This window comes from Sipha flava, unplaced genomic scaffold (assembly GCF_003268045.1).
Source record: "Sipha flava isolate LNK unplaced genomic scaffold, YSA_version1 117_pilon_pilon, whole genome shotgun sequence".
NCBI lineage: Eukaryota > Metazoa > Arthropoda > Insecta > Hemiptera > Aphididae > Sipha > Sipha flava.
In genome coordinates, this window is record NW_020271741.1 from 1,845,462 (window position 1) to 1,864,553 (window position 19,092).

General features: G+C 27.5%; 3 protein-coding genes and 1 pseudogene across 3 annotated transcripts in view; 3 read left to right on the plus strand and 1 right to left on the minus strand.

Moving 5' to 3' along the window:
* The first annotated feature begins 152 nt into the window (after window positions 1–152).
* LOC112692761 (mitochondrial chaperone BCS1-like) lies at window positions 153–2,768 on the plus strand. The gene is made up of 5 exons (XM_025567554.1): window positions 153–615; window positions 1,329–1,468; window positions 1,533–1,961; window positions 2,043–2,160; window positions 2,216–2,768. The coding sequence occupies exons 1-5, from the start codon at window positions 293–295 to the stop codon at window positions 2,478–2,480; spliced, it is 1,275 nt and encodes a 424-aa protein (XP_025423339.1). The 5' UTR covers window positions 153–292; the 3' UTR covers window positions 2,481–2,768.
* A 3,258-nt stretch (window positions 2,769–6,026) lies between these two features.
* Window positions 6,027–8,597, minus strand: LOC112693181 (beta-catenin-like protein 1). Its single transcript, XM_025568133.1, has 10 exons — window positions 8,449–8,597; window positions 8,118–8,363; window positions 7,941–8,047; window positions 7,703–7,874; window positions 7,257–7,640; window positions 7,038–7,186; window positions 6,786–6,967; window positions 6,542–6,714; window positions 6,299–6,485; window positions 6,027–6,195 (listed from the first exon to the last, which is right to left on the minus strand). The coding sequence occupies exons 1-10, from the start codon at window positions 8,476–8,478 to the stop codon at window positions 6,107–6,109; spliced, it is 1,719 nt and encodes a 572-aa protein (XP_025423918.1). The 5' UTR covers window positions 8,479–8,597; the 3' UTR covers window positions 6,027–6,106.
* Window positions 8,598–16,376: 7,779 nt separating this feature from the next.
* Window positions 16,377–16,959, plus strand: LOC112693032 (annotated as a pseudogene).
* Window positions 16,960–17,887: 928 nt separating this feature from the next.
* Window positions 17,888–19,092, plus strand: part of LOC112693122 (regulating synaptic membrane exocytosis protein 2) — a 199,236-nt gene continuing 198,031 nt past the window's right edge. The window contains exon 1 of the mRNA XM_025568049.1: window positions 17,888–18,060. The gene's annotated coding sequence lies outside the window, so the exon portion shown is untranslated. The remainder of the gene's footprint in view (window positions 18,061–19,092) is intronic.

Below are 19,092 nucleotides of genomic sequence, written 5' to 3' on the forward strand. Positions count from 1 at the left end.
TTATTATTATTAATATTACTGAAAACCTAATGATAAATATTGTTTTTCGGTGGTGAAGTTCGGTGTGATATGATCAACGCTATGAACGTACAGACGGTCGTGCGGCCGTATTGATTAAAAGTGTCCTTAGGTGCTCATTATTATTATTATTATTATTATTATTACTATCATCGTACATACGCGCACGCGTGAGCATTGCCATACAGCGCGCTAGAATACTTAGTATTCTCGAAAACGCACGCACACGCTTTCACATTTTTAATTTTTATTTGTTTTTCAAACCATAAGAAAAATGCCGCTGGCCGATTTGTTGTCAACTTTGGGAGACAATCCGTATTTCGGCGCAGGTTTCGGATTGTTCGGACTCGGTTTGGGGGCGGCTGTGTTGCGCAAAGGCGCGTCCGCCGGTCTGGTGTTGTTCCGTCGCAATTTCATGATGACTCTGGAAGTGCCGTGCCGCGACAAGAGTTATCAATGGGTGCTGTTGTGGGTCACCCAAAAAGCGGCCCGGCGCACTCAACACCTGAGCGTGGAAACTACGTTTGAACAAATGGACACGGGACGCGTGAACACAACGTATCATTTTTTGCCAAGCATTGGCGTCCATTTGATTAAGTAATAATGATTTTTGTGTCAGAGTGTGTAATTTTATATTTTCAAATATTCAAGTACCGAAATATGTTCTATACTTTAAAATCATCGTGATAACTCTCATCGTTGTAACTGCAATGTACAAATAGAAACAAGAATTAGTGACGAACAGTTTTTTGAATAGTTCAAATACAACAACAATTTTAATTTTTAACTAAGCTTTTTTGAAATATTACACCTCAAGTTTCATTGAATTTTTGAGAAAACTTGTTTTCAAATTATGAATTTAGGTTTTATATTTAAAATGTCAGTACTTGTTCACTATAATTATCTAACTGTTTAATTGCTTTATAGAAATTATAGTTTTAAAACAAAATTATAATTATAGTAATTGATAGCATCAAGTATATAAAAAAAAATCCTGCATTCTTAATTTTATTTACCATTTACGAATGTCTATATTTTATGAATAAATGTTTATTTTATAAATTCCTATTAGACTGATGATCAATATTTATGAAATTATACTTATATTCATTAATTTATAAAAATTATTGTAAAATAATATTAATTTAATTGATATATATAAAAAAAAGTATTGCATAAAATGAAAACTGTAGTATTAGTATATAAATAAAAAATGTAATAAATTTAGTCATATAAACTAATTTAAAAATGATATTTAAGATATAAACCAAATTTTAAATGTAAAATGTATTAATCTTTTAATACTTTAGGTATCGTGAAAAATATATTCAAGTTACTCGAACCAGAGAGCAACAATCATTAGATTTACATGCTGGTGTTCCATGGGAAAATGTTGTGCTTACAGCATTTGGCACAAATAAATCATTATTTACAGATATACTTGAAGAAGGTAAAATGTAAAATATCGATTTAATTTACATGACATTAATTATTTTGCCTATTTTGTCAGGTAGCTCGTCAAATGGCTTTAAAAGCAATGGAAGGCCGCACAATAGTTTATACTGCATTGGGGTCAGAATGGCGTCCATTTGGTCATCCACAAAAACCTAGACCACTGTCATCAGTAGTATTAGATGATAATGTTTCTGAAAGAATATTGAAAGATGTACAGAAATTTATTTGTAAGCCATATTGGTATATTGAACGTGGAATACCTTATAGACGAGGATATTTGTTGCACGGTCCACCTGGCTGTGGAAAAACATCTTTCATAAAAGCTTTAGCTGGAGAATTACAGTATGGTGTATGCTTGTTAAATTTAAGTGAGCGAGGTCTAACTGATGATAGATTAAATTATTTAATGTCTGCTGCTCCACAAAGTACAATTATATTGTTAGAAGATGTAGATGCAGCTTTTGGTGGAAGACATGAATCAAAACAAGGTATAATTTGGCAAGTTTATTATGTTCACTTAACAAATATGTGTTTTGTTTGTGCAATAAAAAAGTATATATATATTTTAGTTTCTGCTGCCTATGATGGACTGAGTCGTGTAACATTAAGTGGATTATTAAATGCTCTTGATGGAGCTGCTTCATCTGAAGCAAGAATATTATTTATGACAACTAATTACATTGATAGGTATGGTAATTATAAATATATTTTAAATTATAATTTTATAATTTGTAATTTTTAGATTGGATGCTGCATTAATTAGACCTGGCAGAGTAGATGTTAAGGAGTATATTGGTCACTGTTCACAATCTCAAATTGAACGAATGTACAAAAGATTTTTCCTAGAAAACAATGACAATGAACAACAGGCAACAGAGTTTGCAGAAACTGTTATCAAAACTGGAAAACCTGTTAGTGCAGCTCAAATACAAGGGTATTTTATGTTGGTCGAAGACTGCTCACACAATGACATAGTTAAAAATCATCAAAGTATTTGGGAATCTTAATTAATGAAAATATTGTTTTCAATATTGTAATTTTTGTTATTGATGTTACTTTAACATGTATAGTTAAATAAAAAAAATGTTTTAAAATATTAGTCATGATTAATTATTATTAAGTGATAAGTATTCTTACCATTGTATCGATAGCTAAATATATATTACATTTTTTTTTTTTTACATGTGATGTATTAACTTTAAAATTGAGAAAACTAGTTTTTTTTTAAATCTTTATTGAAATTATACTCGTAAATGCTCAAAGTTTCATACTTTATCCTGTTTAATTTAGAATTAACTGATTTTTAAATTATATTATACTTTATTTTGTAATATTAATGTGTTTTAAAAATAAACCCATAATGTTTTTGCACATTTCAGTTTGGTTACAATTTTTTTCTTCATTTCCAGCTTTAAAGGCCATTGAGGCTCATTGCTGCAAAACAAATCACTTTTAATTGTAACATTGGTTACAATTTTTTTTTATTTATTGTATTAATTATAAATTTATTATTAATGTTAATTTACTTTTGTAGTAAAAATGTATTCTAATTTTAAGAAGAGTATTGAAGTTGCTTAAACTTATATAATGGCTGAAAAATTATTAATCTACTAAAATATGTCAACTTAAATATCATCACTAACACAATTAGACCAGATAATGGATTTAATTAATTAAATTTATTCTATGTTCAAATTTTTAAATAAGAAACATTTTTGACTTAAAATTAATTTTGAATCTATGATTGTGATATATTATATTGTATTTAAAACAATGCTAGAATATTTCATTAAATACTTAACAATAAAACTACTTAATGTTCATTAAAATATTTTATAAGAAACTACAATTCATTGAATTTCTAATCATATTTTTCGATTGTAAATTTCACTTGATAAATGAAAATTAGAGAATAGTACGTGAAAAACTTGTTAGTAAAATATGAAATTAACTGACTATAATAATATATAACTAGAAATCTTAATATGAAAATTAGTAAGAAAAGAATAATTAATTATTTAAATTTTTTCGTCTTATAAAGCTTGTAAAATATGTATTTAAATATTTAAGTTTTAGAGACCTGAGGTTATCTAAATTATTTAAATGTTTTTAGAATATATAGGTAAAAAAGATAAGCCCCTGTTGACCCCCCCTTACATACAAATGTTACATTCATTTATATGTTGGAATGCAATTAATATTTTATCTTAAGTATATATTATAAACTAAAAATAAACTTTTAAAAAGTAAAAAACTTAGTTTTGTATTAATTATTAAGGGATTAAAATGTTGTGTTGGAATTTTAAGGAGAATAAATGATTGAAATCAGATTCAATATTCTGTGTCTAAAAGACTGAATGAAATAATATAAAAAAGTTATAGTACTAATTTCAAAATAAATAAATTGGTGAAATCAAACTTCAAAATTCTGTTCTGAAATGTATGAAATTAAATTTTTTTAAAAAAATTTGAAACATAGAGAAATAATCAATTATAGGTAAGAGAAAAAAAATAACAGAAGTGCATTTTTAAAATATTTTTTTTTTTTTTTTTTATTGAACTTTATTGCTTTACAATCAAATGGTAGGTTAGATATCTTGAAAATTAATATTTTTATTTTTTTATTTTGTCAACAAAATTCAGATTGAAAACTCTAAAAATGTGTTGAGAAAGATAAAATGGTATAATAATGATGGGATTAGTTTTAAATAATATACTTTATTTAAATGTGTTGTATTAGGTGTGGTAAATGATAGTTGTCTATTAAACAATATTTGTTAAATTAGTTTTCTATTATGTATAAACAACATGATTAATACAATTTTTTTCATATCTCAACTGTCATAATAGGTGTTTTATAGAAGAAATTATTTTTATGATAAAGTCGACTTGCAATCAGCGGCGGATTGGCTAAAAATTTCGGCTTGAGAAATTATCATATGACCGGCCCACCATCCAATAATAATTATTTTCCATAAAAGTCTCCTTTATTCATAATTTTATAGTGTACCATATTATTGTTTATATTTCATTTGTATGTGTTTTCCAGTGCCGGTAACGGTCCAATATGCGACGTACAAATGTTACTCGACCTACCGATAAAATTGTGTTGATCTACATGTTTCGTTACCGCGGTTAATGTTGTTGTAGGCATTTTAATTCTATTTATGGGAATATTATTTATGTATTTTGGGACCGAGAAACTCTTTAACAAATTATTAAATATGAAATAAAAACTGGAACGATAGTTTATAGTGACCAATGGAGAGCGTACTCAGCATTAAATTATTATGGATATATTCATCAAACAGTTAACCATTTAGGATTTTTATTGATTCGGAAACAGGATCACATACTCAACAAATTGAAGTTTTATGGAGAATTTCAAAATCCAAATTTAATAATAAAGAGAATGGGGCGTCTCCTTTACTAGAAAGACAACTTCAAGAAGAGTGGTGAAGATTGTATCAAAATCCAAAAACTATTTTTGTTAACTTTTTGATCAATACGAAAAAGACATTTCATAACAATATGGACTGGAACAATACATTAATTGACGACACTGAGAAGTAAAATATAAAAAAAGTTAGTTAAAATTATTTGTATTTTACATTTATGACATAGGTCGCATATTGGACCATAAATCAGAGTGTAGGTCATATATTGGACTGTTACTCCAGTGCCTAATATTCCTATAATTATTTAACTGCATACTTAATTCCACATACCAAAATATTTTAAAATAATGAACCTAGTAATGTGCATGCCGCATATAAATAACTAATTATTTTTGATATTTTTCAATAATTCATTACATGAAATATTTTTTTAAGCTATCTTCTAGTCTTAGCAGTACAGTTTGGTTTATCATAATGTTATAAATCAATAGGAATTAATTTTGTTATATAATTAAAACTATCTAGAGGTTTTGTATACAGTTTTTATTAACATAATAACCATTAAGAGTTTATGACCAGAAAATTAAAATTAAAAATTATGTAATACTTATATAATTAGATTAATTTGGTTCAATAAAATCTTTGGTTCTTGTATTTCTACAAAAGGAGTAGTTTCCCTGGCTTTAGAGAAAACTTCTTGAAACCATTCTAACAAAATTATAGTGTACCATATTGTGTGAATAAGAAAAATTAAAACCAAGTTTTAACCCATTAGACGAAACCTGAAAAAACATAAAACCTGGTTTTAACCCATAAACCGAAATCTAAGGCAATTTTAAATCCGGTTTTAACTCATTAACCAAAACCCAAGAAAACATAAAACCATGTTTTAATCTGGTAACCGGAACCCGTGAAGTCAGACTGCTTTGACTCCCTGGTTATTATAACTCAGTGGCATTAGAAAAAAAAATTATTGAGTATATGAATGATCTAAATCAATAATTGTAAAATATAAACATAATGGAATTATAGGTGAGGTTTTAAAAAAATATTAAAATTTTTTGTGTACATTATTTATTTTGAAAAAGTTATGATTATCAATAAAATTGAATAATTACTCATTAAATTTTACACAAAAATGATTTTTTACAACCAAATTATGATCACTAAATTTAAAATATTATATTTACAAACGATTTATTTATAATATTTTTTTTTATGAGCTTTAAAATCCTTCACAATTTATCAACCATTTTTAATATATGTCGTTGCTCTTGTTCTTGCCACTCTTTATCACCATCCTCACCAAGATTTCCTGCATATTCTATAAAAATTAAATTAAAAATATCAGTTCATCTAATTTCATTGATGAAAATACTTTATAATATCACTATAAGTTTTTGGTCAATTGTTCTTTAAATAAATACCTCTCATTATTTGACGTATGGTTTTTAATGTGCCACCTCGCATATTTAAAATGTGAGTAACTCGTTTTTTGATGTTAGGTCCACTATTACAAACCTCCAAAATAATATAATCAATCAGTTGCAAAGAAAATAAACCACCATTTAGTCTCTTTAAATAAATTTCATCTTCATCTTCATCACCTGAATTCTAAAATATAAAGTTTATAAATATTGAAATATAGATAATTATATCTACAACTTTACTTTTTCGTCAATTTCAGCATCAATTGTTTCAACTTTTTCTATATACTTGAAATGAAGTTCCATGAGTCTATCAACTTTTTCCATATCATTTTCAGCAAATTTGGTCATGAGACGTTGTCTTTGAGTACCACGACAGTTACGCAACATATTGGCAATTATTGAAACAACATGTTCTATAATAATAAATAAAGATATATGACTTAAAGCTATATAAAATAAATAAAATTTAGTATTAACTACTTACCTTCATGTTCTTCTGTACTAAGCATTCTTTTTCTATTTTTTTTGGGAGTTTTCATGAACAGTGGAAATATAGTTCGGAGTCCTAAAATATCTACAAATTTATTACAATTGTCTTTGCCTTGTGGGCCTGATAACGCATGGTTCAATACCTTTAATGAGCCATTTCGACTTAATTTTTTTTCCCTGAAATTGATTTTGTAATTTTACAGTTAATTAACAATTTATTAAAAAATAATGGGATTGACAAAATTCCCTTAATATAAGATTCATTAGTTGAAGTCCTTCACCTCTCAGAAACCTATCTCTGTTTTCTTTATCCATTAAACATGAACATAGACAATCAAAAAGGTTCTCCATCATTTCTTGCTCGTCAGGAGAAGAAGGATCGTGTCTTTTATAATACTATAATAATAAACATGAATTGTTGTGATTTATTATTCAAAAAAACGGATCCAATAATAGATATATTTACTGCTAGTTGTTGCAACAAAATGTCAATGCCTCCAATTTCTCCAACTAAAGTTCTATTTTCTTCATTGTTTTGCAATAATATAGATAGAATTTCACTACTATAAAGTTTATTATCATCATAAGACATTTTGGCTTTAATTCTTTTCAAAAGCCATGGGATAAGTCCTTGTTTTCCAATATCTACCACAACAGCAGGTCTGAGTTCCATAATATTTTCAAATATTCCTAGAGTTGTATGTACACCATTTGCTTCTTCTTTGACAGATTCATCCATACGTTCTAGATTTTGTACAAGTAGAGCACATATTTGTTTACTGAGTAATGCTTCAACCAATATTTCTATACCTTCTTCATTCTCATCCAATGAATCAAGATCAGTTAAATCCTAAAACAAAAAAATGCATATAACAATAACATTAATAATACTATTATTAAAATATAACTTACATGTAATAAATTTACAACTGCAACTGCTATATCAGTATTTTCATGAGAAAGTAACTCTAACAGCGATAAAACAGCTTTTAAATTAACTAAAACAGGATATAAGTCTGGCACAGTTGCTATAGCATGCATTTCTGTTATAATATCATGTAGTTCGATTTCTGATTCCATAAATCTAAAATAAAAATAATAAGTATATTACATAAAAAAGATCAAATAGAAATAAAATTATGTTAATTACTTTTCAGGATTTTCAGGAAATTTTATTCGCATTTCTTGATTTCTAAGTACTTTTTTTTCAAATAATAAAATCATGCGTTTTAATGCTGCTTCATCTAAAACACCATCCTAACAAAATAATACATTTAAATAGTTAATGTAGTCTGTTAGGTTCACTTATTTAAATTATTATAGTTACATCAGAACCAGCCAGGTTTTCATCAATTAATTTTTGAACCATTTCTTGACGTTCATGTTTCCTTCTCTGTTCTTCAGCAAGTTTTTCTTGCTCTGCTTTTAATCGTTCTTGTTCTTGTTTTTCTATTTGCTGAACACGAGCTTTGGCTAATCGCCTCAGTTTTTTTTGGCGTTCATAATCTGTCTCGTTTTCTTGAATTTGATTAACTTCTTCTTCAGGTAATGGTCGCTTTGGCGTATTTGCCGGCTATAACAAAATAAAAATATAATATTCGTATTCTTAAACAATCACATGATTTTGTGAGATATATTATAAATTGTTTATTTGGTACTTTATAATCTAATAATTCTCCAATGTCCATGACACTCACTACAGAAAAAGACTAGTAAAGAATATTATGTTTTACTTAAAACTTAGTTTTAAGACTTTAAACACCAAACGTTATTTTTGTTATCTACTCATGAATTACAAATAATAGTAATAAATATTAATATGATAAGTGATGATTATGTTTCTAAATAAACGATGGTATAAGCAGTGGTTAATAGTTGACAATTTCGGTTAGAAAACTGTGGTATACGGTAACTAGTTAAAAGTATTCAGACCTGTGGCGGCGACATATGATTAATAACTTCTTGCACGAAATCATATAGACTCAGTGCCGTATTTCCCAGTAAATACTATAAGCTAGTACTTAGGACGCACCGTAGCTCCGGACGAATAAAATTATTTTGTAAATCCGTAACTCCGCATAAATCGTAATTCCGCATGGTCAAAAAAATTAACGTACCGTAGCTCCGCATTCTAAGAATATTTTTAATACTGAAAGTCCGCATGGCATAAAATTGTTTGGAATATCAAAAACACTGGAGCTCCACATTTAATCAATAAACCTATTAAGATATCACTATATCAGTGTAAAACCATGTTGAAATTAAACTATTATAAGTTTTTAGTATAAAGTTTGGCACAATTTAATAATATTTAGTTTTAATTTTCATTATAATTTTTTTATATTTATTTTATATGAACGATGATGATGTTTGTTGTAAATTGTCTTTATTATTTTAAGTGGCATAATGGTTTAATCCAGCACTGTATAGACTGGTTTGCAATGCGTGACAAACCACGACGACCGAACTTTGGGTCGCTGCGACACTACTGCTCCAGGAGCAGTACTGTGCGACAAGCATAGATATCATATAAAAGAGCAACAAGTCGACGTGACATTTCACAGTGATCGTTATAAATTTTCAACATAATTCTTCTTTGGTTTTTTTCTGCATCCGAAGACGAAATTCTTATTCAAGAGGTACAAAAGAATTGTGTTCTTTATAATATTGGTGATTCAAATTATAAAAATACAATAAAGTCATTTAATAAAATCCTTCACTTTCCCAGTATTTAAATATTTTTGTATAGGTTTTCTAGTTTTTGGTTATGAAGTAGAATCTATAATTTGATCTTCTTCTTCTTCTAATAAATGTTAGAAAAATGTTATTATTATTATAAATATAACTATTCATTGTAAAATTAAATTTAAAAGACGTACTAACCTAACCGTACCTTAAAAGAATTTATATATCTATGATACTGATTATGAATTAAGAAATACTGGATACCCAAGGAGCATATATTAACAATTACGTTAGAGGAACTCAAAGTACGAGAGGATTGTGGGAGCAACTTTTCCTGTAATAATAAAATTTCATATTGTTCGTATAGATATTTTCTAACATGATTATTTACTTTTCTAACAATAATTGAATTTTTTTGAAATATGAATACATAAAAAAATGTCCACTCTTTTGTTTCCTATTTAAGTAACATGTGGTGGTACCATATACATTTTTACACCACATTCTAGTTATTCAAAATGGATACATTTTTTTTTAGTTGAAGGCTTAAAAATGCAACGTTTTAAAATACTAATTTATGTATATAATTATTAAAACTTCCTAAATTATAGACTTCTTTGTGATATATATAATTATATATAATAATTAATAATTAATAATTATATATAAACTATATATAGTTCAAATAATGTAATAATGTCGAGGCTGTTAAATTGAACATTGACTATAGTTTTGATATGCATAATTGTATAGTTTATTAAAATAATTCTGATAAATCATAACCTTTATATTACGATTATTAATTTATAGGTTGTAAGTGTTTAGACGAGGGGTTGGGAACCTTTTCTTAGAAAAGAGCCATTTTTTTAAAAAGTTATAAGACCATGATATCCAGAGCCTTTTGAATAACTTTTTTTTTTTTTTAGTCGTAAGTTTTCGTCACAAATGAGATATTTTGATTGTCTCATGATCAAGCCCGGATTAAGGGGGGTAGAGGGGGCCACGGCACCGGCCCACAACGGATACCAAACAATAGTGGGCCCCTGGCAGATAACAGATTTTTTTCGTTTTTTAACCCTTTTTTAAGTCGTATAAAAAAACATGTATAGAACGAGCAGTTTTCAAGAAAATTTAAATAATTTTATGGTTTTGTGTTCAGGTAGTGATGTTTTGGAGGTAATTACTACATATTATATAATTAAAGGGTTTGCTTCCCAAAAAGCAGGAAAAATTAATTAATTAAAAATTAATTTTTCTTCAATTCAAACTTAAAAATAATTTATAGTTCATTACAGGGGCGTATCTAAGTGGGGTTTTCGGGTCCGGACTCCCCCATTGAAATTTCTACATACTCTATGGTTTAATAGTAAATAGTATATAGTTAGTGTAATTTAATTTCCCATTATCTTCAATATACAAAATTTACAGATTATATAATATATCTATAAAGTATAAACCATGTTTAATTTATACTGATTTTTTTATATTATTTATTATTGTTAATTAAATAATGTATTTTTTTATAACATTTTACCACCAAATAACAATTGAATTCAAATTATAGTACTTACCTATTATAGTAAACCTTTGTGCAGAATACGTGTGATGTGTTTATAATTATTGTGACTATTACTATAGTTATTAACAGTAATTTGTTGGAATTGAATTAAACTATAATTATAATTAGAGAACAGATAAAATAAAAATCTTAGACCTCCCCCCCCCCAAAAAAAATCCTAGGTACGCCCTTGGTTCATTACCTACAACTCATGTTCCTGTTTTTCATTCGAGTGAATAAATAAAAATACAAGTGTCAAATTAAATTAAATATTTATTAAATAAATTTATTTAAAACCTACTGCATATAAAATAAGTATTAATAATAACAACAAAAATAGTTCTTATATTAAAATTGTGCCTTCAGTCTGAATCCTGTATAAAAAAAACAACAAATAAACATAATAGTAATAGTACCTATTAATTATTTTTTAAAAACTTTAAAAACAATTAAGATAGGTAACTTAATTTAACAAATAACTAAGTAGAAAACATAAGGTTGGTAAGTAGGTACCTAGTCGTCAAATAAAAAGTTCCAAATTTATTTTTTTTATTTTGGCAAATTTGTTGATTATTTCATCAATGGATACAATAATATTTTTATGCACATGCAGTAAAGACAAACCTGTAAGCCTATGCTGGCCTATTCTTGATCTTAACCATGTTTTCAATTTACAAAAATATATTTTTGGCCAATATTTGCAAGTTAAAGAATATGGAAACAAATATTGTCAGTTAGAATGATTATTATTTGGGTTAGGGGCTTCTAACACTATAAAATATATAAATATGCATACATTTGTGCTCAAAAAAATGACTAAATACCTATACACAACAAAAAGTACCAAATATTATGTTGTAAAAAAAAAAAAAAAATAGGTGAGTAAAATTATTTAGGAATTATATAGCTCTAATAAATACAAAAATATACAATAAGCATAAATGCACCAAAAAATGACTAACTAGTAAATATGCGGTAAAAAAAGTGTTACTTTAAATTATTTTATATTATCTGATAAATACTTCGGTTATGATTGTAAATGTCTATAACCGTAGCAATATCTATGTAAGATAATATCACTATTCGTTCCAAAACCAAAAATGTTATGATATATGAAGATAAACAAAAATTGATAGCTGTCATCAAATTGACATATTATTGAATTTATTATCATACTATAATGATAGACTAGTAATTTATATTCTTAATTATTTATACATTACATTTTTTAAATAAATCAATGTTTTATATTCAAAAAATATACGAGCCATGGGGGGGGGGCGAATGCTCCCTTCGGCCCTCCCCTCAAATACGACCTCGGTAATCAAAGGAGTAAGCAGTCATTAAATATTGTATCAATTTTACTTACTTGTTCCTCCATATATTGCTTATCACATGAGGTAAATAATTACACACAGTAATATTGTGTATTACTTTTATAAATATTTTATTTTATTACATTTGTTTGAACGTGTAAATAATGTCGTTGGTGGATGGTTGCGTATAACACATTTTAAATTTGTTTAAATTATGTCATTACTGTCCAGGATTGTAACCTTTACTATTTTTCAATGTATTTTAATTCTGATCCATATACTTGGTATTTTAATAAAGTACAATAAAATATTTTATTTTTGTAAATTTTAGAAATTCAAAACTTAACATGGGTACACAAGATTGGATAAGCTGCAAAAAAAGAATACAAATACATGATATAAGGTACATTAATTTTATTAGAAAAAATACTAGATACATTTATAATTTGAAAAAGATACAAATATTTGTAACATGAATCTTAGTTGTATGTTATGATATTAAAAATTTGTCAAATATTCATTCACACAGTTTTGTATTCTTATACTATATATAGTGCATCTTGTATAGTTATATTTATAAATTGTTTTGCAAGAAAAAAAAATTCTACGAGTTGTTGAGTCATGATATACTTAATTTTGAAAACAAAAAGGTAGAACCCTGGACTATTGCTTTTACTATTCCGTATTATATTTCAAAAAATTTAGTCTCGTATAGTCATATAAAAAAATAGGAATTAGAATAATTATAAACGTTTAGACCTTACACTCCTGCCATATTTCTTATATTTTTGGAATATTTATTGAGATTAGTGGGACATCTTATTGAGTATTCTCAGTTTCTTATCTTTCTACAATTCAAACGTCCGAAACCAACGATTTTATTTTAAGATTAATTGCAATAATATACATAAACGAGTGTAACTCGAATGAGATACAGCGAAATATGGTGAATGTTATTGCTGTATTGGTATTTTAAACTTGAAATCAATGCTCTCGAAAAGACAATTCTGAGTGGATTTTAGTTGAAATTGTTTGTAATTATTTTAATTTTTTCTCAATTATTCGGAAAAGTTTTGAAAAATGAAAAAATGACTAGACACAATTTCGTATTAGAAATTTCCTATGATCGTGATGGTCGAGGCAATATTTTTAGTTGCAATCGAATACACATAAATCCTACATCATGGTAAAACTAATAAATTTGTAGTTTAATTCAGAGTCTAAAATATTACCAATCTTCAATATGTATAAATAAAAATATAATTATAAAATAATAAAAAAATAAAATAGAAATTAGCTAATGGTTAATATAGTAAACGAATATATAAATAAATTATTATGAATTAACTAAAAATATAACTTTAATGTTTTACAATTTAAAATGTACGCATTGCTAGATTACTTATATTCCCGCCATGTCATTACACTAAATGTTATCATTAGTATGGTTACAATTAGTGATAAATGTACATGATTTGGTTAATATTAATATATAATATTCAACAAATAAAAATGATAGTGATCACTATTTGAAAATAATGTTTGTTATTTAATACTTGTAAATCAATAATTATAAATTATAAGAGGTTTTAAGAGGTATGCCTAATTTTGTATTTATTTGTAAGTATTTTTTGTACTGGGCCCAGTTGATTGGACCTGTAGTTAGTAAAGGTTGTTTTGGAACTTGATTTATTCCACCGTCAATGACTAGTTTAACCGGAGAATGGTCAGAGGAAAGGTCAGTGATATTAAATATAGAGAGAGACAAGTTGCTAGGGGTGGAGTGTATGAAGAAGTCTAGAATATTTGAATGCCTGTTGGTATAGGTACGCCAGTATGTCGAACCGATGGATGAAAGGTGTGACCAATTGCATTTGTTAAGGGTTTTGTGGAGAATTTTATCTCTTGGGAGCTTGAGCGACAACCTCATGATGGATGTTTTACGTTGAAATCGCCACCGACAGTAAAATTACTTCCTAGCGAGCTAAAAAGTTGGGAAAAATCTAGGCAGGTAATTTTTTGGTTGGGGGAGACAGTAGACTGAATCGAGTGTTAGCGGAACATGATTTACCACCATTTGGATAGCTACTGATTGGAGGTTGGTTTGTGAGTGGGTTAAGTGTAGGTTGTGTATTAGATTAGTGGCAATGATTGTAGCTGAGCTTGCGTGAGTCGAGCCATCTGGGTGATCAGTGTGGTAAATTGAATACCCAGGAAGTTTTGGCTTTAATGCTTTAGTTGGGTAGGTTTCTGTGATAAATGCTATGTGGATACTGTGTTTAATTAGGAAGTTATGAAGCTCGTGTTTGTGCTAGCTTAGGCCATTTGTATTCCAGAGGATAATATTTGTTGCGTTGTTAACCATTACGACGATTGAACATTTTGTTGATTAGTGATGTAAGAAAAGAAATGAGAGGGGCTAATAGTAATTTAAATTCGTTAAGGAAGGATGTGAGTTTAGGAGATTTTGAGTCTGCTGAATCTTGAGTCTCTGAATCTGGGGTGGTCTTTTTCCTGGAGGTTACATGGGTTTAGTTTGATTTGATGTTACTGTTGAGCTGATTTGGCACAGACTGGTGAACTGTGTCTCTTGAAGAGTTTGATGTTGAGAAGAAGTTTGGTTTGGAGTTTTGAGCCTAAGAAGTGGCTTTGGACGTGGTGCTTAGGTGAAAATATTGGAGGTCCTTATAAACTTGAAAACTTCTATAGTTGGCTGGTTGCAAAGAGTGCAGGTAACTTTATAATTTTATAAACGTAAAATTGTCGGGAAAAATCATAATTGGATGGTCGTAGTCTGTCATATATAACACGTATGTCTCTTTACGATGATAGTCTCTTTATCGTTTAATGATCAACCTTTTTAATTCAAACTCTCCCAAGTAATCAGTTAATAGCCGGGTATGAATTGTAGGATGATATGAAATCAGTACGTGTTCGTTCGTTAACCATAACATCACGCTTTTATTATTTTTTATTAATTGAACCATTTTTTTTTTTACAATCAATTTGTGTTTAAAAATATCCAAAATAAATAGTAAAATCAGTCAATATATATCCAAATTTGGAAAAAATATTTTTTCTATAGCTGGATTTTATTTTGTATAGTATATGAAACGAAGGTAGGTATTGATAGGCGGTTTATTGTTTTAAAACATTTAAAAACAGAAAAACATAAATTAGCAGTGAAACGCCAACAATATCGGATTAATAGTACCTTACAACAGTCATAGCAGTTAGTATTTACTTCAATGCATTAAAAAAAAAAGCACATTTAACCATGACTTGTGTGAAACATTGTTGTCCGCCAATATCTTATTAAATAAATTAAGCAAATCTAGTTTCAGAAATTTTCTAACAAAATATACAGGAAAATAAGTACTACGTGAGGCCACTCTGCGTAAAAGTTACGTTGATGAAGTCTATAAAAATACTATAAAAAAAATTCGTAATTACGTTTATGGGAAAAAAATATGGGTTAGCATTGATGAAGCGACTGATGTAACCGGTAGATATGTAGCAAATGTCATTTTAGGTACATCGGAAGAAAATAATTACGGTAAAAAATTTTTGTTACACTTAGAAGAGATAGAAAAAGCTAACGACTTTTAAATTATTTGATAAATCGATGAATATTCTGTGGCCGGAAGGAGTAAGATATGATGATGTGCTGTTTTTGTCAGACGCTGCACCCTGTATTGTTAAGTCCGGAGATGCAGTAAAAAATCTATATTCAAAAATTATTCGTGTGACATGTTTGGCTCATGCCTTTCATAGAGTGGCTAATACAATACGTATTAATAACCCTAAAATTAATAAAATCATTGCAAATGTAAAGAAAGTATTTCGTAAAGCTTCATCTCGTATTCAAGTTTTTAAAAATATGGTACTAACATTAACACTCCCACCTGAACCAATTTTAACGAGATAGGGTACATGGATTGAAGCTTCTCTCTATTATTGTGAACATTTTGAATTAATACAGTCAATTTTAAACTCTTTCGATGAAAATGATGCGGTTTCTATTAAAATGGCACAAAAATATATTGGACAAAAAAAAATATTAAAAATCAATTAGTGTTTATTAAATCAAATTTTGTATTTTTGCCTAACACAATAACGGGTCTAGAAAAGCAAGGACTATCACTTGCTAGCTATATTTTATTAGTAGAGGATGCAAGGTTAAGACTAACCCAAATACCCGGTGAACACGGAATGTCGATAAAAACAAAAATAGAAAATGTGTTAAATAAAAATAAAGGTTATCAATTGTTGATAAAAATTTCAATCATTTTGTCGGGAGATGATGAAAATTTTGACGGATTACCTGAAGATATGAACATTAACGATTTAATATATTTTAAGTATGCGCCGATCACTTCTGTGGACGTTGAACGTTCTTTCTCTATATATAAAAATATGGTGACCGATAATCGCTGTGCATTCAAATTTGAGAACATAAGAAAATGTCTTACCATACAGTGTAATAATTTTAACGGTAAAATTACTAAACAACTTATTAAAAATGATAATATCTATATTAATGTTTTTTTTTGTTTTATGTTACAGATGAACATGAAGATGATACAGATGGAGATGAACAACCCGTGTAAAAATTATTTTTATTCTATTAAGTACCTACCTAATTTTTAGATTTTTATTTTTATAATAATAATTAATATTATACCTTATGCGTTTTTTAAAAACAAAATAAAAAATTAGCTGCATATTTTAAAGCATACTTTGATGAGTTTGACTGCATATTTCGGTAACTTTAAGTGTAAGAAGTCCCGAACCCTAATTGTAATATAAAAAAAAACTTTGATGATGTTAGGAGTAACTAATATTTAATTATTAAATTGGTATAACAATAAATTTAATATACACTTTATTAAAATATACATTTTGGTTAGTAAAAAGTGTACCAAATTACTTTTTAATGCAAACAGGAAAAAATTGTACTCAATTAATGAACATTTTAAGTTTGTTTTGAATTTGTTTATATGTTTGATATGACTGTAGGTTTGACCCTATAAGTTTCAAGCTTGTGATATATTCGAGTGTATATGTGTGTAAATGAGTATATACGAGTATACATATATATGTAGTTGAGGATCATTTTATAATATAAATTCTATTAGTAATTTTCATGATGATAATTTTTTGATGAAATCGTTTTCCATTACAAAATAAATGTAATAGTAATTAAAAGGTTAATCCAGATTTTCAGCGGAGCAATATTAAAAATATCAAAATATTGAACACAATGTACAATAATAAATAATAATAAAAATAATAATAAATTTAGCATCAACGCAACAACAACAATAAAAATATAAAACCCAATGTTGGACGGGCCGAAGGCTTTTGCGTTCGAGTGGGTGTCTCCGTAATTAAGCAATTATGTATAATAATAATGAATGAGGATTTAACGAGACAAAGGACGAGAGCGCACGGGGTCGACGGCGGAGCTCTCTCTGCCGGCGTTATCCGCTTGTCGCTGTTGCCGTCGGTGCCGACGAATGGCTGTGTGGCGTCGTCAGCTTTTGGAATTCACGCCACAGTAGTAGTAGTAGTCGCGCATCGGCCGAGTAACCGACGACGATCCCGGGAATACCCCACTCTTCCGTCCGTTGTCCCCGCAACAAGTGTTCACCGATATTAAACGCGTATACGCGCGCATTGGCGGTCCTGTCCAAGGGTCAAGGTTCACCGTAAGTCCCGAAATGTGTTGAGTTATAAATTTCCGAATTTTTTTTATTGAAAAATTTGCCGTTATAACGTCACATAATATAATATAATATACATTGTTAATATATTGCAACATTTTCTGGTTTGGTTATTGAATTAAATTCAAAATAAGGACTGTAGCGTTAGGAGAAAGAAAAAAAGAATTCTATTATATTGCCCACCTATATAATGTATGTTTATTGATAAAAATTTTTAAATATTTTAATAATTGTGTTAATATTCTGGCATTGTCATTTATTGCATCTCATATTCGGTACCTATAAATAATTATAATGATGAAGTGATATAATTTTGATTATTCAATTATTTTTGTTGATATATACTTATATATATATCGTAAAATATAATATATTTGTTAACGATAAATAATTTAACAATTATAAATTTAAGTTTTTTTTTTTTTGTAAAAGCTTTGAATAAAATAGGTCTAAATCGAGTTTTATATAGTTTAAATTATATAACTATATTATGGTAAAATTAATCAATTATTCTAATTTAAAATGTTTAAAACTACAAATATTCTAATATAAAACAATTTAATAGGTACTATAGTAACTGGTAATTTAAGAAATAAATGTATTGTAGTTTAAACATTTTCAAATGTTGAAGAAATATTTTTTTTTAATAATGTTCAAGATTTGTTTATGTTTACATATCACTAACTATATAGTAATATTTATACTATGTGGCTTACTAATTTATCATATATTGAATGTTTAAGTTTTTATGAAATAAAAAAAATTAATTTATAATACTTGTATATTTAAAACTAAAAATAGCGAAGCTAATTAAAATAATAATAATAATATGAGTAATATTCTAAAATGAAGTGTTAAAAATACTAAATTATTTTATTTTTAACCGTTTTTTTTTTTTTATAACTCGATGTCTATACATCACTGTTAATTATATTAACTTTAAAACACTTTAGTATTATATTGTGTTTTTAAATAGATAAAATAAAAATATCTTAACATTATTAAAACAATGAAGTC

Bases quoted from the DNA above. Each gene is read 5' to 3' on its own strand.
- LOC112693181 (XM_025568133.1), bottom strand. From the start codon at position 8,478: ATGGACATTGGAGAATTATTAGATTATAAA. The intron at 8,364-8,448 runs GTACCAAATAAA...ATTTTGTTATAG, and splicing joins GAGAATTATTAGATTATAAA to CCGGCAAATACGCCAAAGCG. The intron at 8,048-8,117 runs GTAACTATAATA...TTATTTTGTTAG, and splicing joins AAAACCTGGCTGGTTCTGAT to GATGGTGTTTTAGATGAAGC.
- LOC112692761 (XM_025567554.1), top strand. From the start codon at position 293: ATGCCGCTGGCCGATTTGTTGTCAACTTTGGGAGACAATCCGTATTTC. The intron at 616-1,328 runs GTAATAATGATT...TTAATACTTTAG, and splicing joins ATTGGCGTCCATTTGATTAA to GTATCGTGAAAAATATATTC. The intron at 1,962-2,042 runs GTATAATTTGGC...TATATATTTTAG, and splicing joins AAGACATGAATCAAAACAAG to TTTCTGCTGCCTATGATGGA.